General features: G+C 43.3%; 1 protein-coding gene across 1 annotated transcript; it reads left to right on the top strand.

The window, feature by feature from the left end:
* Positions 1 to 2494: 2494 nt before the first annotated feature.
* On the top strand, positions 2495 to 19838 carry LOC311325486 (vasoactive intestinal polypeptide receptor-like; the record flags this gene model as incomplete). The annotated part of the gene is made up of 13 exons (XM_084458200.1): positions 2495 to 2567; positions 4310 to 4423; positions 10004 to 10348; positions 11188 to 11297; positions 11508 to 11605; positions 12992 to 13124; positions 16336 to 16489; positions 16915 to 16975; positions 17392 to 17458; positions 17555 to 17646; positions 18499 to 18628; positions 19359 to 19400; positions 19650 to 19838. The coding sequence occupies 13 exons, from the start codon at positions 2495 to 2497 to the stop codon at positions 19836 to 19838; spliced, it is 1608 nt and encodes a 535-aa protein (XP_084314326.1).
* Between the last annotated feature and the right edge of the window lie 4449 nt (positions 19839 to 24287).

Genomic DNA, 24287 nt, shown 5'->3' on the forward strand with positions numbered 1-24287 from the left:
GGGAGAGAGAGGGAGAGAGAGAGAGTGTGTGTGTGTGTGTGTGTGTGTGTGTTTTGTTTTTTGGATGGAGCCAGTAAGTGTTTCCATTACATTATGTCCTGAGGCCCTTTTTCAAACCTTCCATATCTTCATTCCTTAATGCCCGACTGATATTTATTTAAGTTCTGCTACTGTATCACATTTTTACACCCAGGTTAAAAGGTGGGTTCCAACAATTGCCTTCCTCTGACACTTTTTCACATTTGAGGCTCTTTCTTATGCCCCCTACATGTACCTACATGTACCCTCAGTTCCCATATGAATGCCCAACCAGAGTCCTCTATTGGAAGCCACCAACACGCCGAAGGATAAAAGCTATGTCTGCTCTTCTCATCACCTATACTCTAGGTGTATTGGTACCTCTCAACAGGCATCCATGGCAACAGCCTCCTTTGTGTTGCTTCATTGCTGCTCTCACTTGTCCTTGAACACAGTGCTCTCCGCGGAGGATTTGCCGTTTACTGCTGATTTACCGTGTCGCTGGCTTTTGTAAGGGTAAAAATTAGTTCTATACAATGTTCCAATGAGAAGACGAGGGGTTGGTCACAGAGAGGTTTGGAGGACGTGTGTGTTTGGAAAGGGGGGATAATTGCCTTGGCCAGTTGGTTATCTTCACACTTATGGTGGTGTGGAAAAGGCAGCCCTTCGGTCTGTGTTCTGGGAACTTCACAGCTGGGACTGGGAGGGTCAACATCCAGGTTTATGGAGGGGAAAGGGGGAGTTGCAGAGCTTCTGGTTAAAAGCAGACACAGATCAAATTGAGGTGCTCTCTCAACTGACCAGCCTTGCTGCAGGTTGCTTGACAAGAAGCCACTCGAGTGTTCGTAACAATCCTTGGATGAATAAACTGGTAACTCTGTTGAACTGTTTTGCTTCTTAACCCATATTGAACGAGGAAAGGAACACTTTCCGACCCACCGCTAGCTGTGGTGGCCTTCCTCACACCCCTCGCGCTCCTCTTCATCATTATCAACGCCCGTGGTTTGGCTTGAATGTAAGGAGTCGTCATCCGTGTCCTTGGGTATCATGTGGGCTGTGATATCATGTGGGTACATGAGGGGAGTCATCTCTGTGGCCATGTGGGCTGTGATATCATGTGGGTACATGAGGGGAGTCATCTCTGTGGCCATGTGGGCTGTGATGTCATGTGGGTACATGAGGGGAGTCATCTCTGTGGCCATGTGGGCTGTGATATAGCATGTGGAGTAGCTGGAGAAAAAAGGAAAGGGACAGTGATGAGGGTGTTGAGGAAGAAGGAGATGATGATGATGATGATCAATCAATCAATCAAAGCTTTATTTGTATAGCGCATTTCATACAACACAATGAGCTTTACAGAGAACAAGGGAGGTGGGCACACGACCCACCTCTACATATTCCAGAGGGAAGCTGATGATGGGGGTGGTAATAATGATGATGACGAGGATGATGGTGGCGATGATGATTGATGATGATGCTGATAATATGATGATATGATGTTGATGAGGATGTTGCTGATGATGATGACGAAGGTGATGATGATGATGATGATGACAATATTGTTTGTGATGTGGAAGATTATGCCCATCCAGCCTGGGCAATGTCATTACGGCAACACATTCTCCTGGTTGCTCTTGCTGGTAATTTCGCTTAAGGACACCGGAACACTAATTCTGTCACCATCGGTAACAGTAACAGGAAATAGGCTACATTTAGTCACCTAGAGGGGAGATCATGGAAGAGCAGTATATATAGGTTCTACACAGCCTTAGGAGGCACATTTACACACACACACACACACACACACACACACACACACACACACACACACACTAGTTGAACCTCAAACCCTAATGGGGGACTCTCCTTGTGCAAGAGAGGAGAACCTCTAGCCATGTGGACCCTAACCGAGGCTAACAATAGCATGATGGTGCAACCTTGATTAATGTCTTCACTGACGGTCTCATCCACCTAAGTGAAGTCCATAAATCACCTCGTCCTCTGGATGACTTTGACAGAGAGAACTATTCTCTGATGATGAACGTCAACACCAAGAGCAAAATTGGGTTCAGCTACCAATAAAGTAAATTGATGATTCATGGCATAATGACCTAAGGTATTTCCCAAACACATATTTATCCAAAGCGTTGGAGGAAGGAATGTTGTTTTCAGTATCATAAATTAACATGCAAGGTCAGGAATCCAGTAAGTACAGTATACAGTATCTGACATGCATACTGTAGTAGTTGAAATTATTGATTTGTTTGCTTTGGTCTTTGTAACACCACACGGAAGCTACTGTGTTGACACGGTGCAATAAATGAAAAACCAACCACACGATCTTCTCTGGTCTACCTGGATATGACGACATGAAGAGTCGGGATATGTTAAAGACTGTCTGTCTTTAGAGGGTCTGTCTTTCAAGAGTAAAAGTAATATTTCTGACATTCTCTCTCCACAGATGTTTGGGCTACATATGTGTGACATCATGATGGAGATTGAGAGGGAGAGAGACATGTGCCTGTCTCGAGTGGACAATATTACGTCAGGTATGATCAGCAGCTCAGCATACAGACAGAATTCAGAAAAACTCAAGGCTAATATAATTAACTTTGATTCAGAGACTGTAGTAAGCATATGGATGCATAGTTAGACATAATTAGAGATACTATAAATGTGTTTAACAATGTGATATTGACATTACAATATGATATTACATGATCAAATAGCCCAGTAAGCTTGCTAACACCACGGTCACACTCTGTATTCCCATGGCCCGTGAAAGCTCCACCATTCATTATCATTCTAATTTAGACGTGAGTTTTATCTTGTAGCGCTACTGTCGGGTAGGAACACGGCTAAACCCCTGTGGATGATGCTGCACACATCATAAATTGCCTTCTCAGACTCCAATATGAAATGAAAAGGGAGTGTGTGTGTAGGCTGTTACTCCACCGTATCACTGGAAGCAAGGCTCACTTGTTTGGGGCTACACTTGGAGAGAAAATGTGAAATGTGAAGAGATGAAAGTCAGTGTTTTATGCAGGACGACCCTTGATTAGAATAGTCATGAGACTGGCCATGTGGCTGCCCTGTTCCTCTGTGATGCAGCACGACCTTAGATAGATCTGCTGTCATGGAAACAAGCACACTCGGGCTCCTATGTCACAGCAGAAGTGCATCAGGTTGCTCTTTGTCATGGCTTCATTATTCAATGTTGTTTTCAGTGCAGCCTGTTTTTCTTTTAAGAACAGCTGTTTTCCAATCGTTTTTTATTTATCACATGAACAAAATATGGTTGTATGATATAATACTGTAATTCATTGTACAGTGTTTACAGGTGCATCTCAGAAATATAAATATTATTTTAATTGAATTCAAAAAGTGAAACTTTCATGTATTCTAGAGACTTTTTTTCGTTTTAATCTTTAGGATTGTACAGTATGTTTACTATGTTCATTTATACACTTACTAGTCGGGGCTCTTTTTGCACAAATTACTGCATCAACGTGGAGCGTGGCATGGAGGTAATCAGACTTGAAATATTTCACTTCATGTGTAATGAATCTATAATATATGAAAGTTTCACTTTTTGAATTCAATTATGGAAAACAACAAACTTTCCACAATATTCTAATTTTCTGAGATGCACCTGTGTTACGGCATGGCTCAATTTTAATACCATAACACAAAGGGGGGAACGACACCAGGTTTGTATTTTAAGAAATAACAAAATGTATTTTACAGAACTAAAACACCCAACACAAACATAAACCTAAATCTACATATACACAACACACATAAGACCAACTAACAAACAGATGGAGTCAAACTGAACCTAAGAAACACAAACCAACAGAAGAAAAGAGAACCAAACACAAGAGCTGGTACAGGCAGGTGGGAGCGAGAGAGACACACGGGGAACCGCCACCTCTTATCAACTCTCCCCCAAGTGTCACTCATCACTCATCAGCATCAGCATCCTAGACAGGAAGGGGAAGAGACACAACAGCTGCCACCTGGAGGAGGGAGGAGTGTAACAACCTGTACTGTACAATGAAATACAGTATTATATCTTATGTTGATAATGTTCTTGTGTTCTCTCTCCTGCCCTCTCTCCCTGTCTCTCTCTCTCCCTGCCTATCTCCCCCTCCCTCCCACTCTCTCTTTCTCTCCCTCCTCTCTCTTCCTATCTCGCTACCTTGTTCTCCTTCCAACTCTCCCTTTCTCTCTCTCTCTCTCTCTCTCTCTCTCTCTCTCTATGTCTCTCTCCCTCCCCCATTCTCTCCAGGTTGCAGTGGGGTGTGGGACAAGGTGGCCTGTTGGCCCAGTGCCAGTGTGGAAGAGGTGGTCACCATTCCGTGCCCCACGTACTTCATCCTCTTCACCAACCAATTCCATATGGGTTAGAATCGGACACTATGTGTGTGTGTGTGTGTGAGAGAGAGAAAGAGAAGGAAAGAGAGAGAGAGAGAGGGAGTGTGTGTGAAAGAGAGAGAGAGAGTGTGTGTGTGTGTGTGTGTGTGTGTGAGAGAGAGAGAGAGTGTGTGTGTGTATGTGTGTGAGAGAGAGAGAGAGAGTGTGTGTGTGTGTGTGTGTGTGTGTGTGAGAGAGAGAGTGTGTGTGTGTGTGTGTGTGCGTGTGTGTGATTGTGTGTGTTCTCAAGAGAGTGCTTTTTAAAAACAAGTAGCATGAAAAGATGCAGTCATGCATCACTGAATGCTCTCAGGCTTTATTGAAATGTCTGATTAGAGGAACTTGCGCGCAGGACTTCAAAGACAGCTGAGAAGAAACGGTTCCTGTAAATCTCCTCTTCGCTCACCATTCTTGAAAGTGTCATAACATATAATGATGTTTTCTAACTACAGAGACAGGCGTAAACAGCTGCTGAATCTCCTATTATTACTGCTGCTTAAAATCACTCCTTAAAAACTCTACAAAGGAACGAGGGGAGGACATCTGAATACAAACATACATTTTCACTCAACATCGCAATATAATAATAATAATAATATATAATAACATAATAATAATAATGTTTCCGGTGTCAGGTCGCTGGTGGTTCAGCAGATGTATGTCAGCAACTTGACTTTGACAAAGGCAGCAAGGCCGAAACGTTGGTTTTTTATTGGTGTTTTATATTTTTTGTTAACTTTTTTTTAAAGGATATATAATTAGCAGAATGTTTTTATCAAGACATAGGCTAAATTAGCAAACTCTTAGCGTGCACACAAAGAAAAAGAAAAAAAACAACATTAATCAAGAACAATAGCTCAGCCGCCCAACTAATCTACCGCTCAAGATAAACATACACCAAAACCGTGTAAAGAAGAGCAGGACCAAAACATGTGACTATGTGGTCGGGGCCTGATGGCATCTGTCACAAATGGGGTCAATATACAGTATTGTTAAATGTAGGCTATTGTTAAATGTAGGCTATTCGATGAAGGATTTTACAGATTGAAGAGGAGTTCAAGTATATCAAATCCACTGACAGTAAACTTATGGGACGGTAACTTTCACAGGAAATTGTTTCCTTGTTCTTTTTTAGGATTCAAGAGATTCATTATACATATCAATAAGAATCGGTGCTAATTTATCAAAAAACCTCCTATAAAATTCGACTGGATAACCGTCAGGACCTGGGCATTCACCTGCTTGCATAGCATGAGCGGCCTTCTTAAGCTCCTAGTTATCGGTTCATAGCTTCTTAGCTGAGTCACTCTTAGGAAGGTCCAAAGAATTAAAAAAAACAGTCAAAAGAGGATGGATCATTTGATTGCTCGGCTGTATAAAGAGAGGAGTAAAATTGTTTCAGTTGTTCATTAATTTGTTTGGAGTCAGTAGCCTAGTTATACCTGTTGGAGTTCGGATTTGTGGAATGTGATGTGAAGCTGACTCTTGTCTTAATTGGTGAGCTAATAATGCACTTGCTTTTTCACCATATTCATAATAAGCACATCTAGATTTAAATAGCCTAACTATTCTTCAGTGTGGGCATTGGAAAGAACATCAAATTCTGCCTGTCACAAAAGACGTTCCTTATACAAATCTGGCGATGGAGTGATAGAGTAGACATCATTAATCTGTGTGTTTGGTTAAATATGTTAATTCCCTCCAGCCTAACAGCTTAACTTTTCTCAATCACATTTAATATTTCTCACAATGTTCTCCTAATTTACTCCTGTGAACGCCGCAAGCCTCGTCCTCTGACTCTTTGTTTGTGCATTCCTCTCCTGAGAGCTTTAATGTAGGAGAGAATCATAAATTATGTATTAAGGAGAGTTCGCTGGCTTCAGAAGTAGTTCGCTGAATGACAGCCGGTTTGAATTGCTGAAAACATTTTCCTTTGACTTCATCTCTTCTCTCATCCCTTCATTAATGACCAGTAGCCTGGAGGCCCTTGTTTTCAACCACAGAGGTCCAGCAGGCATATTTTAATAGCACTAGTTTGGGATGAGAAGGTTTCAAACAATGACATCATATTGCTCATAATTAAGACATTGATAGTGCACTTCAGGCTGCTTGTGGACAGTTGGTTATTGTCACAGTAGCCACAGTAACGGTCAAGTATGATTGACTCGTGAAGTATTTACAACGGGATTACTATCACTTGACAAGTCCGAACAGCATTTGCTTATCTAAATTAACTGAATCGTATCTGTGCATGCAGCCTAAGCCCCTCCACCTGGTTTAAACAGCATCAACATCGATATAAATCAGTATGCGGTCGCTGTGTAGATGAACTACCCTCGTGAGCTATCTAACATTTCCTATGTCACATTCGGGTTACGAGGCTGTGGATTTATCTTCTCTATGGGGCGCGGAGAGTTCGCAGCGAAGAGAACATTCCGGGAACCAGCGAGGATGGGAGTGCGCGGGTGACCTGGGAGCGAGCAGCGCCCCGGGGAACGGGGGGGCAGGGCGGAGATTAGAGGGGGATGAAGGGCTGCAGGCCGGAGAGGTGTATTTCACTGACCTGTCAGAGGAGCCTACCGTGAGAGAGGGACCGAGGGGAAAGGGCAAAAGCAAGAGAAAATAAATGGAGTCTAAACCTACGGATGGACTGAGCAATGATGGAGGTAGAGGAGCCGGAGTGGCGGTGGTGCAGTCATGCTGGATACCAATTATCTAAGGTGTGCTGTAGGCTAAACGGCAAAAAGCTATGTTTAAATAATGTGTGTTTTTTTTATGAATAGGTCTATTTATAGTAACGCAACACCAAAGCACTGACTGCTAGAGTCTTTGATATTTTGAAAGTGCCGCAAACAGATGGGCTCCAGTGTTGGAATTCATTTTGCTTCTCAACTCCACTACCATCAATCACAATTTCTAACGCATTCAACTGTAGGCTACAACCTAAAGCCACGGTGCCACAGCGACAGGATCATAAATTCTGCAAGGGTGGAGCCCACAGTTTACACACACACACACACGCACGCACGCACACACACACACACACGCACGCACGCACACACGCACACGCACACACACACACACACACACACACACACACACACACACACACACACACACACACATCATCCACACACATCATCCATCTCTTTAAACATCTCATGTCCAATTCTCGATTCACACACTCCCCAATTCTGACAGAGCATGAGGAATGCGTTCAGCGCACCGACATGTTTTCAAACTCTTAACGACATTCATATGAAGATGAATCTGAATATGAATCTGAATCTACACACATCACATGCAAGATTTCCATCCCGAATGAATCATGTACCCCAAGGCAGCCCTAATCAGTCTTCTTCACTGACATGATAATGCGGTGCGGTGAAGCAGCCCGCGGAGGCGACAGCCAGCGGGACCGTATGTTCACGGCGGGAGAAAAGTCCCCCATCAAAACAAACCCCTGAAACGACACACTGCTGGGGTGATTAACTCGTTTGAGCTCTTCCCGTCGTTGCGCAAGACATCAGAAATCCTCCCTCGCTTGTTTCGGTGGAGGATGAAAGCATTCTTCAGGCAATCCCTCACAGGCCGGGACCACGCGGCGGCACGGGCTGAAACACCGGAGGCTTCACTTGCCCTCCATGTTTTCTCCCACTGTTTAAGATAGCTGGAATAGCCAAGACTCAGCAGAAACCATGGCATTTGTTATCAGGGTTTTTTCAGATTTACAAATGCATCCCCCCAAAAAAGGATTATTATACTTATTTTGAGGAAAAGCTAATCTAAGAAATAGCTTGATCTTATATTGTTCACCGAATATGTGAAGGTTGCCTTCACAAACGTCTATTTTTGCAGCGTTTAGGCTGCAGCAGTCTTTGAGTGACAGTCTGCATCTGGAGGATTACCTAAGTGGGTATACACTAATGACTGTAATGACTGTAAATATCTCATTGCATCGGGGATAGGAATGGCACGATATAGGCCTGACCAATCCCAGGAGATGTGCATTCCTGGATTACATTCATCCACCAGTCTCGCACACAGGCTATTTTAAGGTATGCCTAGATCTGACAGGCCTTCTTAGTAGCCTACATTGTTATTACATTTACAAACATCAGCCTATTGCACTATAATGCTACTTATTGTGTTGTGGAATGATGCTAATCATTAGAGTAACTACATATTGTCTTCTGATTTTGGCCATTGCTAATGATATTGTATATAATAATAATAATAACTAGAAAGTTATTACATTTCCTGGAGAAAATGTGAGGTGGGCTAACAGCTACTGCTAGTACTACTACGGACCGGGCAATCTCCTTGCACCCACCGGTGAAGACCATGTGTCTCTAGCCCACTCAAGGGCTGAATTGTGGGGTCCGTGACGTGGACAGTGGCGTGGTGGCGAGACTCCGCCCCCTAAGGTCAGAGCTGGTCGGGGACAGTGTACCCCTCTCTGGGTGGATGGTGGATGCATGGAAATTGCCTGGAGGTCACTGTACTGTCCCCAATTAGCTGTGACCCAAGGGGGCCTAGCCTAACCAGCACGCCACTATCCACGCCACGGGCACCACAACTCAGACCCTGAGTGGGCTAGAGACACACGGTCTTCACCGGTGGAGTCAGGTAGGTGGCCTGGAGAGGGGTACACTGTCCCCGACCAGCTCTGACCTGAGGGGGCGGAGTCTCGCCACCACGCCACTGTCCACGCCACAGACCCCACAATTCAGCCCCTGAGTGGGCTAGAGACGCACTGCCTTCGCCGGTGGGTGCATGGAGATTGCCCGGTCCGTAGTAGTACTAGCAGTAGCTGTTACATACAGCTGCAGCAGCTAGCCCACATCACATTTTCTCCAGGAAATGTACTTTCTAGTTTATATAGAGCTTTTCAATAACCCAAAGGCGCATTACAGAGGTGTCGGCAGGAGCAAAAGAACACAAAACACACATGGAACAAGCAACAGATAACAAACAAGGTAGAGACATTCAACAGCAGGAGCAGGAAAAACAGCACAGACAACGGCAGGAGGGCTGGGGCAGGTGGGAGACAGAGGGAGGGCTGGGGCAGGTGGGAGACAGAGGGAGGGCTGGGGCAGGTGGGAGACAGAGGGAGGGCTGGGGCAGGTGGGAGACAGAGGGAGGGCTGGGGGGCCGAGGGAGACAGAGGGAGGGCTGGGGGGCTGAGGGAGACAGAGGGAAGGCTGGGGGGCCGAGGGAGAGAGGGGCAGGGGCCCAGGAGGTGGTCAAGGGCAGGGACGGTCATAAGCTAGGGAGAAGAGGTAGGTTTTTAGCCGGGATTTGAAAATGGGAAGTGAAGGTGAGTCTCTGACAGGCTGGGGGAGAGAGTTCCATAGTCGGGGTGCTGCTCTGGAGAACGCTCGATGTCGATAGGTTTTGAGTTTGGATGAGGGTACGGTGAGGGTGAGAGTGGAGGAGGACCGGAGGGCTCGGGTGGGGCGGTGGGGGATGAGGAGGTCAGACAGGTAAGGGAGGGGCCAGGTGGTGGAGAGCTTTGCAGGCGAGGAGGAGTACTTTGAAGTTGATGTGTTGTTTGATGGGGAGCCAGTGGAGAGTGTGGGGGACGGGGGGGATGTGTTCACGGGACCGGGTGTGGGTAAGCAGGCGGGCAGCAGAGTTTTGGACCATCTGGAGTCTGTGGAGGGAATGGGAGCTGATGCCAGTGAGGAGGGAGTTGCAGTAGTCGAGGCGGGAGGAGATGAAGGCGTGGATGAGGGATTCAGCGGCAGAGGGGGAGAGAGGCAGTGTCTGATTTTGGCGATGCGGCGGAGGTGGAAGTATGAGGTCTTGATGATGGAGCTGACGTGGGGATCAAAGGAGAGGGTGGGGTCCAGGATGACGCCAAGGTTGCGTGCCTGGGAGGAGGGAGTGATGGTTGAGCTGTCGATGTTGAGTGAGATGGGTCCGGTTTTGAGTGTGGATTTTGTGCCAATGAGGAGGAGCTCTGTTTTGTCACTGTTGAGTTTGAGGAAGTTGAGGGTTAGCCATGTTTTTATTGCAGAGATGCAGGTTTCGGTGTGGGTGAGGGGTGGGTTGTTGGGTGGATTTGGTGCTGAGGTAGATCTGGGTATCGCCGGCATAGCAGTGAAAGTCCAGGCTACCTTTCGCTACATTTCGTCAATATGTATTCATTATTTAAACAGGGTTTAGTGTTAGTCTATTGAGACCTAGGTCTCTTTTACAATGAGAGAAAATAATAATATATTGCTTCAGAGACACACTTTCCCCTAAGCTCTCCCCCTTTAGACGCCAGAGCAGAAACAGTTGAGTGGAATATAGGACGGCCCCTTGCTCTGTGAAAGGGCGGAGTAATTAAGAAGAACACCGAGCCCTGGGACGCGTGGGACGACCGCCTCTGAGTGTCGGCCGGTGGAACCCGCAGCGAGCCTGAGGCCGTGACTTCTATTTGCTCAAGTGTTGGAGGAGGGGGGGGGGGGGGTCCAGTGAGACTGTGCCGTGAGATGATTGAATTTGGATAAAGTTTTGCCTCCGAAATCACGAAGTCTTGTAATACCTCTGTGCAACACTGGCAACAGTTTCTCTCTCACTACTAGTTCACTCAGGGCATTTTGCAATCTCTGTAAAAAAAAAAAATGGCATGGTTATGAAAAAGGCATTAATAGTAGTCGTAAAACGTTGAACTCAAATAACACGACTGAATGAAATCTCATGTTGCAACCATTAAATTAGTGGAAAAACCTTTAAGCAAACTGCCGTTCTTCTGTCCATCAGGTAACCTGTCTAAGACCTGCACCGTTGACGGCTGGTCTGAGATCAACTCCGAGTCCTACGAACTGGATTGTGGGTACAATCCCAACAGTACCGTGGGGGAGGAGGTGGCGGTAGGTAGGAGCCTAACTAGTCCTGTGTGTTTATTCAGGGCTGGGATTAAGAATCCAATCTGTCTTGCATTACAGTAGCTATAGAAACTGGGAACTCTATAATTGCACTGTTAACACTGATAAAGCTGGCTGTTCGTGACTTGACTTGTTGGGCAGAGGTACAGTGTCAGGTCATGTGTGGTGACCGTGTGTTTGATTGCTGTGTCCCAGGGAGAGTTCTTCTGGGCGGTGAAAGTGGGTTACACCATCGGCCACAGCGTCTCTCTCATCTCCCTCTTCATCGCTATCATCATATTGTGCACTTTTAGGTAAGAGCGCTTCCCTCTTAGTAAACTGGTTTATATGGAACGACTTATACCAATCACACACTAACACACAATTTCCTGTTCATTGGCCTACCGGAGCTTTTGTCACATTGCCAGCAATAACGGCTGATGTTGTACTAAAAGCCTTATTTTTTTGCTGGGAACATCGAAGAGCCAGTTGTCCCAAGCTTTCTCAGTGAGTCCTTATCTCACACTTTACACCCTATTTGTTGATTTTCATGGTCATTTTATGGTCATTTTACACACATTTAACACAGGTAGCTTCTTTTGAAAAGTCAAACTGATATTGTCAGGCTGCTACAATGTCACAGAGTCTCTCAGAGAGCACAACCGGTTGTAAAGTCAACCACTCAGAGGTACCCAGGCTCACAGTATGTTCTTTACACCATGTTCTTTTCTTATGCTTTGCACAGTAGGGGATGGACTGTATGGATGATTGTATACGTCTGTGTGAGGTGATTCAGGCTCAGCTCATTACTTTGTGGTTAAGTGCCCCCTATGTGTGCCTTTTAAAGGATCACACAGTCTATTTAACAGATCACCCCTCTGTGTGTGCGTGTGTGTGCGTGTGTGCGCGTGTGTATATTTAGGTCTGTGTATTCATGTGCGTGGTTGTGTAGTAAACACTGAGGGATGTGTTTATTCGATGGAGTCATGCGATGGCAGGACTTACATATTTCTGGACTACTCATGATAGCAGAAGTCTGGACTCCTCTGAAGACACCGGATGTAGAGGGCAAAGGTCGTTTATACACACTGCCTGACAGACACTCCTCCTTGACAGCTGGCTAGCACGCTCTGTCATGACACCCACACTGCGCTGAGTATACAACCGTAATGGGCGTTCCTGGTTTCTCACAACTCCAGCGCCATCAGGAAGACCTTTGGGTCTCAAATTTAGCATTAAAAGGCAAGTTCACTATACTTCACTGCCCCGGATGGGAAATTCATTGTGCACCCAGGAGTGTGACTCAAAAAGGGAGCCATCAAATACAACATCACACAAAAACAACAAACATACTTGTGTGAAAAAAGAGCATGTGGATATAGCCCTTTAGTTGTTGGGCAATACCCTTAACACGTGGAGAAAAACACATCACATCACTTTTTTTTTTTTTTTTGTATATTACTGTATTTTATTATTGTTGTTGTAAATTATGTGTGCATAACATGTTTATTTTCAGCCTCCCATTTCCCCCTTCCTCAGGCTGCTTTTGTATATAAGAATTTGTTCTTAATTGCTTGCCTGGGTAAATAAAGGTTAAAAAAATAAAAAATAAAATAGGTATTATGAAATCAGACATGGACCGTGTCTGCTTTAACCGTGGTACCGTACAGTATGCACCTCAGCCTTGTTTCCTCCTCCAGGAAGCTGTATTGCACCAGAAACTACATCCACATGAACCTGTTTGTGTCCTTCATATTGAAAGCCATGGCCGTCGTCATCAAGGATGTGGTTCTGTACGAAGTCGGGGAGTCCGATAACTGTCAGTCCGCACCGGTGAGTTCTTTATTTTAGCTCGCAAACTCCAGTTTATGTTTTCCACTTGAAAGGTCCAACTATTACTAATGCAACATAGCTAATGCTTCTGGGTCTATTAATTCATTCTCAAGATTGGCCCTCCCACACAGTTTGTGGTTTGAGCCACAGTGGAACTGCGTTTCACAAGAGTTCTTTTTTCTCTTTCACTTGAGCTGAAATAAACCGCATCTGAACCATTACTCACCGAGCTTTGTCTCTGCGTTTACTTTTGAAATGAACATTCAAGTGCTCTTTTATGGGAAATTGGGTGTAGCTGTGTTTGTCAAGTCCTTAAACTCATCTGAGGACATTTGCTAATGAACTCATGCAGCAGGATGTGGAGAGAGGTCCTGTTAGCTGCAGTACCTGCAGGACTAGAAGAGCAGTAGATGAATCACACTTCAGATTTTGTAACTAGTTAAATAAAGGTATCACTTAAAAACACATGAAAACACGCTGAACAGAACCTGGCTATAGGGTGGAAGATAAGAAAGAAGGTTTCAAATAATGAAAGCCTACCAGAATCTCAAGTTTAAATATCAACACATTGTTTGATGTCACACTTATAGTACTGTAGCTTATAATTAGCAACACTCTTTGTTTATTTTTCCTGTCCCTGCGACAGGCTACTAACGTCATGTCCAGGGCGTGTTCTTGTACATCAAGCTGCCTCACGCTAAGGAACCGGGAGATAGGCTCCTGCCCTATGGGCCACTGTAGGCTCGAGAACCATTGGTTCTCAATGCTACTTACTTTGTTTATTTTTAAATATTTATTATATTCATTCTTTTTCTTTAAATTGTTTGATTCTTTCACATAATCCTCCCTGTTGTCTGCCCCTTGGTAGTAGTAGTAGTAGTAGTAGTAGTAGTAGTAGTAGTAATAGTAGTAGTAGTATAGTAGTAATAGTAGTAATAGTAGTAGTAGTAGTAGTAGTAGTAGTAGTAATAGTAGTAGTAGTAGTATAGTAGTAGTAGTATAGTAGTAGTAGTAGTAGTAGTAGTAGTAGTAGTAATAGTAGTAGTAGTAGTAGTAGTAGTAGTAGTAGTTGTTGTTGTTGTTGTAGTAGTAGTAGTAGTAGTGGTGGTAGTAGTAGTAGTAGTAGTAGTAGTAGTAGTAGTAGTAGTAGTAGTAGTAGTAGTATAGTAGTAGTAGTAGTTGTAGTAGTAGTAGTAGTAGTAGTAGTAGTAGTAGTAGTAGTATTAGTAGTAGTAATAGTAGTATAGTAGTAATAGTAGTAGTAGTAGTAGTAGTAGTAGTAGTAGTAGTAGTAGTAGTAGTAGTAGTAATAGTAGTAGTAGTATAGTAGTAATAGTAGTAGTAGTAGTAGTAGTAGTAGTAGTAGTAGTAGTAGTAATAGTAGTAGTAGTAGTAGTAGTAGTAGTAGTTGTTGTTGTAGTAGTAGTAGTAGTAGTAGTAGTAGTAGTAGTAATAGTAGTAGTAGTAGTAGTAGTAGTAATAGTAGTAGTAGTAGTAATAGTAGTAGTAGTGATAGTAGTAGTAGTAGTGGTAGTAGTAGTAGTAGTAGTAGTAGTAGTAGTAGTAGTAGTAGTAGTAGTATAGTAGTAGTAGTTGTAGTAGTAGTAGTAGTAGTAGTAGTAGTAGTAGTAGTAGTAGTAGTAGTAGTAATAGTAGTAGTAGTAGTAGTAGAAGTAGTAGTGTAGTAGTAGTAGTATTGGTAACACTTTATAATAATGATCAGTTATAAGGCATTTATAGTTAGTTACTCTGCCATTCTCCACCTGAAACCAAGGTGACCCATTGCTGTTGAGCGACAGCTCATTCATAACGGGTCGGTCATTCATTCACATAAGTAGATGTGTGTGTACTGTATATGACTGGGCTGTTTGCAAAATGATTTCACTTTCAGTTAGAGCTCATAACCCCATTCTGTATGTACATTATCAAGAGGCTCTCCCTCAGTGTGCACAGGTAAATATTTACTGCTGGAAACACAGCTGATGGATTCAAAGACATGAGGACACACATGATTTCCTTTCCACGTGTTTTCCAATGAACAGAAAATGTTGAAAATCCTGTGAAATTATAATAACTATCGCTGAATTGTGGATAAATGGAACGAATGGAAGAATGGCTCATGTTGATGAGTTTGTTACATGCCTCCACCTTGTGTCTCGAGAACTCATTTGTCTGCCACCTACAACCAACTTACCCCCAATCAAACCCCGCCCCTCCCCAATCAAGCCCCCCCAAATTCAAGCCCCACCCCTCCCCAACCCCAGGTTGTCATGGCTACATTTGTGATTTGGCTGACTTCTTTATCTATCCCAACGCTCACTACAGCAATTAGTGGCATTTCACTTCATCATGGATATGTGCGCCGTAGAGGTTTCCCCTGAATGGGGTTGCTATGACAACCCTCAAGCATGTCTGTGATTCTGCAGTAGAATGGATTATTAGTACTTGCATTCAAGTAAACAACCGGTTTGTGTTTGATCTGAAAAGCTCAAGTCAAACGACCCTGGTCATGACATTCAGCGATCTGGACTCACTATTTACTCAGCCGCAGGATGTAGTGAGTGTTAGTGTACGTATGACCTCACCCTGTTATCTTAACTTGGCGCCTTTAAGGATCACACGGTAGGCCATTGATGAATGTCCTTCATCTTGTATCAGTTTGAGGAACGTTTTTCCAGGTGACACCATGCAGTGAAGGTGACATATCTCCTCCCACTCTGTTCTCTCTTCCCCTGGAAAGTCAAATTCAGGTCCTGGCTTGAGATGTTGCTGGCAGTTTGAAGGGTATTTCCTACCCAGTGTTTCTGATCCAACACATCACCTGTTTCACATCGTGTTTGTCGGTCTATGGGAGTTTCCATGCCAGTTTCTTGGTGATGTCACACAGCTCCTTCATGACTGTATGTGCAGCTGTGTCTCCAGCCTCCTGCCATTCAATGTTTCAGGTGCTTTCATGCGTCATCGATGGGGCTCTTTCTACTTCCTCTGTCAGTTCCTCTTTGTGTTTGTCTGATAGGGTGTCTTTGAATTAATCTATTGTTTGTGTATAATTAATATATTCAGTTTTGGTCTGTCATCATTGTACGTTCATCCAGGGGTTGTCAGTCCTGTTACTATGCATCACATTAACATTGTCTTTCATCGCATAGTGCTGTCAATGTGGACAATAATTTACCTTCTGACCAACATTTCAATACTTTGTTCTCTCTAGGTGGGCTGCAAGGTGGTGATAGTTTTCTTTCAGTATGGCGTCATGGCTAGCTACTTCTGGCTGCTGGTGGAGGGTCTGTACCTCCACGCTCTATTGGCTGTCTCCTTCTTCTCTGAGAGGAAGTACTTCTGGTGGTACATTGTGATTGGATGGGGTAGGTGTAATGTTATTTGGACTATGTGTGATATTCCATTGAATTTAGATTTATCACACTTTTAATGTGGTTTTCCGGATTTTCATTTGACATACTGAATTCTTCTAATTTCATTTTAGGAATCTCGTTTTTGATGTATTTACTGTACATATAGTACCAGTGTTTCATTTCCAGATTGAGAGGCAGAGTCACCTTGCTCTTAGTGAAACTGTTTGTTTGTCTGATAGAATGCTTACGCCATAATGATTGTGAGGCTGGCTTTGCTAACTGAGCCTGGCATTCCCATGTAATTAGAACGCTCTCCGAGGAGTGACGGTCTGGTCATTACCACCGAGGACTCCATGCACTTGTAGTCTTTTTGAAATATTTTAATTAAAGCCGTCTGTTTTGGTTGAAGTCATTTTGTCTTGTTTCTCTGTTCAAAGGTGTTCCAACCATCTTTATCACTGCCTGGGTGATTACAAAAAGCTATTCAGATGAGTTTGGGTAAGTTGTAGCATTTATCTTGTTGGTTAAAAGGGAAATTAAATGGTGCAGATCTTGTGATTGATGGGAATGACAGTAACAGCTGCCAGTACCCTATTTCAAAGGGCCATATCGTCCCTGAGGGGTTCGGTGGAGGACCACTTATATTCTATCATGTAGGTAGACAAGGACATCCGGGAGAGAGATGCCCCCTTCAATTTTTCATTAACACGGCTGATCACATTACTGGAGGGTTTATTTGGACAGAAGCAGTCAACACATGTTGAGTAACATTGACACCTTTCCTCCATGTTGTTGTACTGTATCATACATACATTCTCGTACATTCTCTCTGCCTGTGTGTGTGTGTGTGTGTGTGTGTGTGTGTGTGTGTGTGTGTGTGTGTGTGTGTGTGACTCTATTCTGCTCTATTCTAGATGCTGGGATACAATTGACAACCAAGCTTGGTGGATCGTTAAAACGCCAATCTTAGTAACGATACTGGTGAGTCACACAAGCACAGTTTGATGATTTACATGTGGTGTCCTACAGCATCGCATCATGTGATTGGACTGAACCAGGATGTTATTCTCTCCACAGGTGAACTTCATCCTCTTCATCTGTATCATCCGAATATTACGACAGAAGATAAATTGTCCAGACATCGGGAGAAAGGAATCCAATCAATACTTGTATGTTGTTTTGAATGGTCAACACCTCAAGTTTTTAATGTGATTTTTATTTATTTATTGGCAATTTCCTTAAGGGATGTGTTTTTTATGTCATTGTGTTATTTACAAGCAAACACATGTCTATTTCTCGACCAGTTCATAGGCCTATAAAGCTCTCTATTGCGTGATTTTAAGAGGGACACGTTATTACACAAGTGCATTAAGGAATGGGGCACGGTGGGCTCTTAAAAAAAAAGAATAAAGTTCATATCTATCTATTTTCAGAGATATGTTAAGTGCAACTGGGGAGCTCCCATACCTTGTTAAACTTGTTTATTGTCCTATAAATCAAGTCAAACTTTATGTGTATAGCGCATTTCATACGCAGAGGCAACACCATGTGCTTTACAGAGAGCAATGGGGGGTGGGCATAGGTCCCACTCCTATATATTCCAGAGAGAAGCAAAAACAAAACCTATTCAGTATGCTACAGTGTGCTGTGAAGCTACAACACCAGATTACATAGTTGCATTTATATGCTGATTATATAGTTACATAGTAATAAATGTCAAATTCAGATAAAGTGTTACCAACTACTCCATATCAATGAAAATCACTATAACATTCAGCTTGGTTGTGCCTTCACTTGACTATCAGTTAAATAAGTAATAGTTCAGAACTATTCAAACATACAGTATATTCTACCCAAAATGTATTTAGATTCCAACAACAAAAGAAGATGCATTAAGTCTTGTGAGTTCTGGCTAGTTGCAAACTGACTACCGATGTTAAATGCAATTATTGTAAGTCACTTTGGATGAAAGTATCTGCTAAATGACTGTAATGTAATGTAACAACTATTTTGATACACAGGAGACTGGCGAAGTCAACGTTGCTGTTGATACCTCTCTTTGGGATTAACTACATTGTCTTTGCCTTCATTCCCGATGACATACACCCACAACTGAGGCTGGTCTTCGACCTAATTCTGGGGTCATTTCAGGTAGGATCCAGCAATGCTATTTTAATAAGCGCAGTTGTCATAGGCAATCTCATATAGATAAAATTTTATTGCGATTGCTAAATAGATGGAACCTTCCAGATGTCAGACTACAGCTAGAGAATTTCAGATGAACACTGGGAATTCATTTCCCCAGTCCCCATTCAACCCTTCTGACATCCTGTCATAATCTAACCAGATGTTTGGCAATTTGAGGTAAACGATAAAATGGAGAATGCTTAATTGAGGCTGCCTGGTAAATGGAATGATGTATACAAGCTAAAAGTTTGGGCCCAATTCTGAACAGTTGAGCCCCAGCTCAACTGTTCAGCTACAAAACCAAAACACCCCTGATGCTTTCAAATGAAAAAGGCTAATGTTTTCTGTTCCAAATTCTTTGGCCATTTATGACCATGGATATGGGTATGAAATCAGTCTTAATTCGCATCTCTCCTGAACTCAGATTTCCCTGGGGAAAAACTCCCAGAATCCTTTCTGAGCACACATTTCCATCGTCAGACATTTAAATTGATGAACCTCGCGTCTCAGTCTGAATTTGGTCGTAATCATAGATCATTTTTCAAACAAGAACAACAAGAATCCTAGCACAGCTGCCCTGGCAGCATCCTGGTGGCAACCCATCCGTTTAACACAACCCTTACCAGGAATTAGAATGTGTTTATTATATATGCCCCCCCCTCTCTCTCTCTCTCTCTCTCTCTCTCTCTCTCAGGGCTTTGGAGTAGCAGTCTTGTATTGCTTCCTAAATGGAGAGGTAAATCCTTCACACAGAAACATAAAACATCTTAATCGCATTGGCTGAAAAGATTCCTTTGGGGGTCATTCTAATACTATTTGGTCACTAAATCTTACTTGCATGTTTCTTTTATTACCCACCGTGCTCCCTGTTCTCTCTAATGTTTTCTTTGTCACCCACCCTTCTCTCTTACCAATCTCTCGTTCTTGTTTGTCCTCCTGCCGCTGCTCTGCGCCTATCCCCTGTCCCCTGTCCCCTGTCCCCTAGGTGCAGGCGGAGATTAAGAGAAAGTGGCGTCGGTGGCACCTCCAGAGGTTCCTGGGCGCCGACACCAAGTACCAGCAGCCCTCGCTGGGCAGCAACGGCAACAACAGCACCCAGATCACCATGCTGACCAAGTGTAGCCCCATCACACACAGAGCCTCCGGCAGTCCAGAGAGCCTCTCGGCTATCTGACCACCAGCCCCGAGGCCATACTAGCAACGCCGGCCAAGCTGAGACGGCAGACAGTCATTAGTGGATTAGGGATCAATCAAATCAAAGGTTACTGTGATCTTCTTTTACGAGTCACAGGTAACCTGGTTCCAGCCACCGTTAGATCTGTGTGCTTTGCATGTTTTACAGTACGTGTCTCTTTTCTATCTCACTTAATCTCCGATTGGTCCTCTGGCCTGCAGCCAGTCATTGAACTATGTGATGCGCTTGATAAATCAGGAAGTGTGTGTGTGTGTGTGTGAGTACGTCACAGAACACTGGATTCAGCGAGAGACTTCCGTCGTGAAACTCAATCCACAGAGCCAGCAGAGTGGTTTATGCCTGCCTCACATCAGCGCACCATAAAGATCACAGAGGTCAGGGGCACCAAGTTTAGGGGCTTTTAGTGACACTACAGGGAATACTAAATCTCGGTCAACATTTGGAAACACTAAATAATATCCCTCACAGGGAGGCTACAGCGGGAGTGTTGCGACATACAGGGGGACAGGAAGGGGAGTGTCACTTAAGAGAGGCCCAGACCACTTCACTTAACAGCCTGCCATGCTGGTGTGGAAGGGATGCATTGTTTTTAGGCTGAGCAGATCACGTTGAAACACTGGCGTTCGTGTCCTGGCAGCAATGTGTAATGGAAGCGTCGGGCCACCTACACCGCAACAAAATGCTTAGCCAGTGACGATGGCAGTCTTTTTTTGGGGGGGGCGGGGGGGGGGGGGGGGGGGTGTATATTATGTTGCAATATATAGCTGAATAGCATTCCGAAGTAGAGGGGAAATGGCTCACTCTTGTGAAATATCTTTGGGATCACAGATAATCCTAGTTGTATCCGAGGCCAAGCACATAGTTTGGTGGGCAGTCATTCATTTTTAAAAGCCTCCTCAACTACGGCAGATGTATTCAGTATCAGTCTATAAGCACAAGTACTGTCTGTCACTTTTGTTCCAAACATAGCTCGACGCATGGAGTATTATCTAATAATTGTTATAAAGTATTTATATAACAGCCCATAAAGTTATTATTTGTTTAAAGAGTGAATTTTGTGTCTGTGAATGTGAATGTTCTGTAGGCTACAGTACCTAAAATAAAATGTCACATGGTTCGAAATTAAATATATAGGACTGAAGTATGGGTTCCTACTGTGTTGTATCATGATGATTTATAGTTTTCGGGTGTTGACTGGAATGGAATGTTTACAGCGTATTACAGTAAGCAATGTACATAATGCACATACATGTAATGTGCAGTATAGTATGTTCCTCATGTGTGGTATTTTTCTCTAGTCTAGTTGTATTGTACCTTTATTCTAAATTACTTCATCTTTTCATGTTGATGTTCTGCAGTGCTTTACTTTGGAATTTAAAGTAAAATACTGTACATTTTTACTTAAATATTCTAGAGTACTGTAATCTATATGGAATCTGTTTCAAGAATAATAATAAATCCCTTGCATTTACAATCTGGTTTGAAAAATCATCCTTTGTCACTACCAGGAACTACAAGATTTATTTTTGATTTCTAACAATTCATTTTTATGTCAAAGGTAGGTCGAAAACAGTATGATTTTAAGTCAGACCTTTTCATGTGTGAGAATCATACTGTATCTCAGTTCCTCTTTTTGCTTGTTTAAAAGTTTACAATCAGTCTTCTGAGTTTGCTATAGCTCGTCCTTATCTATACATTCTGCACTAGACAACACTCCCTACCTGTATGCTGCAATTAATTATTATCCAGGTAGTTCTGTAGCACAATCACAATCCACTTAGAAAATAAATACATGCGCTCACTTAAGGATACATCTAGCGCCCCCCAATCCCCATAGAGAAGGACTTGTAAAGAGTGGCAAAACGTTTTGATACGAGACAAGACTTAACCAGCATTTCATTTAAGAGATTGAGGGTTAGGGTTAGGGTTGTCTCTCTGTATGTATAAATAATAGTGCAGTAATATGTCCCTGGTTCTGTTGACAGGACAATATGGTAAGCCAGCATTTTAAATCAATGCTGCTGTAGATTTCAGGATTTATCTTGGTGATATCGTGGTAATGGTGTGTGGCCATATTTAATATCAGTGGTCCAATCCAGCCTGCAGATCCAGGAGAAGACCCCTGAGGACACTTGTAAATCACAGATGAATCGTCCTTGTCATCATCAGTAGAGAAGGTTAAAGGTTAACACACTCCATCATGTAATTTTATTTTGCACTGAACTGTGCTGTTAGCCCTCTATTGAAAGGTTACTTATGAAGAGCATCGGTTTGTATTTGACAAGCTAGACATGCGTATCGTTTCCATGGCACTGCTATCTTGTATCAAGTTGCTATTAGTCCGAGAGCCATGGTGTTGAACCTGGTATTATCGGGTCAAGTTTTTTTCTCTCTCTGCTGATTCTTGTACCTCTTCAAAATACAGGAGGGTGTCAGGTGATGATGGTGATTTCCACTTGAGCATTTTCACATCTTTATGCCCGAAGCACCAAAATCCCCGAAAAATAGGGATTCATGAGATTTCATGAAATAGTCAAATGCATCAGATTTGCTTTATTCATAAAGGAGGTCATGTCCAACCAAGAATAGATTTGTTAAACTTCATTATTGTGCAGACAGTTATCATACTCAAAGTTGAAATGGGATTTGATTGTTATTATTGTCTTTAGATACTTCACCAGTCTTATTCTCCAAGCAAACAACATGTACACTGTATGGACTACAGTACAGTGCTTGGCTAAGATGCTCTGTTGGCTGTTTTGCAGAAGCTCAGCCAGCCTTCTCCATCAGAGAAGATAACGTGGCCATATGACTGGTATCACTGTTCTCAGGCAATCCTATTTTGTCAATGTTTAAAAAGACTAACAGGTATCCCTTTATTCATAAGAAAACCTATTCTGCAAAGTGTCAGTTAAGCCCCGCCTCAGGATTCCTTATATTGAACTTGTTTGTTTTGTTTACATGATGGTGTGATTATTAAAGAGAAGGGCAAGAAATAGGAGAGGGGGGGGGGGCGAACAAGGAGAGGAGACTGGGGCAAGCTAGGAAAGAGAGGAGAAAGAGAGAGAGAGAGAGAGAGAGAGAGAGATCATCCTCCCCCCCTTTCCCCTGTCTCCCCTGTCTTCTCTTCTCCTCTCCTCCCCACAGACGTTCTAAGCCATCGCATGTCGGCGTCCATTGAAGAGAACGCCATGTCTCTCTGTTCTCAGGTGTTTATATGAGGGTGTGTGAGAAGACAGAGGGGCGGCTAAGAAAGACAAGAGGAAGGAGAGAGAAGTCTTACTCAGTCTTGCAACAGTCGTTCTGTTTGTTCAAGTGAGTTTTACTGAGCATTCGTTAATGAGCATGATATAACAGCTTGTCAACGCAATGATGAAATATAATGTTTTTAATAGCTGATGTGGATCAGATGAATCTGTATCTGTATAGGTGACAAACGGGCTGCAGTTCGGATCCAGGGGTCATTGTAGGAAGAACTTGTGTGAAGAATATCAACTGCTGCTGGAGCTTTGGTGTGAATACCCAATGAGCCTGAAGAGGTGGACCTGCCTGCAGGAGACCTTCTGTAGTCGATCACAGGTGGTAGAAGTGTCCAGTCACACATGGACTCTCAGTTCTGTTGTGCAAAGCACATTTAAATATTTTCAAGGCATCATAACATTGCTACACCAATTTAAGGTCAGCAGTGTAGGATCTTTTATAGTCATGGAGATTTAAATGATGAGACATGTGTCCTAATCATGTATTTGTTGTGCAATGTATAGACTCTCCTAAATATTCTGAAACATGGTTTTAATTTTAAGTCACTTTAACAGTTTCAAGTATGGATGTGTGAGTTTCAGTCTATCCCACATCCTGATCAGACACCCTGGTTGTCACACCCGTCACTGTGAACTCTAGACGGTGAACCACAGCTCACAGGAAGTGATGTAACCCTAACCCTAGATCGGGACAGGCTGCACAGTGATTTGTGAAAGTGCAACATTGAGCACCCTCTTCCTGATGGTGCATGGTGTAGGCACAGAGGCCGCTGCGATTTGTTATTTGTAAAGATAACTATGTATGAATGGTGATCAAGATTCTGAATTATATGTATAACCTTACCTGCCAGAGTGCATCATGTAGGCTACTGTGAGCAAAGGCTCAGTGGGTGTACAGGACGGTCCATTCAGCTCAACCCGTCTCGCCACCAAAAGTGTGTTTTGCGGGAACGGCTTAAAAGGGTTGATATTCATTAGTTTGGGAATCAAATACACTCTACATGATCTCCTTTATGAATACGCATTGGAGAAAGCAAATTTGATGCATTTGATTTCAGTATTTCGCATGAAATCCAAAGCTTTACCCGGTTCATCAAAATAGCAGCCTGAGACAAAGGACAAGTTGTCCACCTGTTCAGCGTCCTTACATGACTGATACTATCTCCAA

The sequence above is a fragment of the Borostomias antarcticus genome, assembly GCF_949987555.1.
Source record: "Borostomias antarcticus genome assembly, chromosome: 24".
Classification (NCBI taxonomy): domain Eukaryota; kingdom Metazoa; phylum Chordata; class Actinopteri; order Stomiiformes; family Stomiidae; genus Borostomias; species Borostomias antarcticus.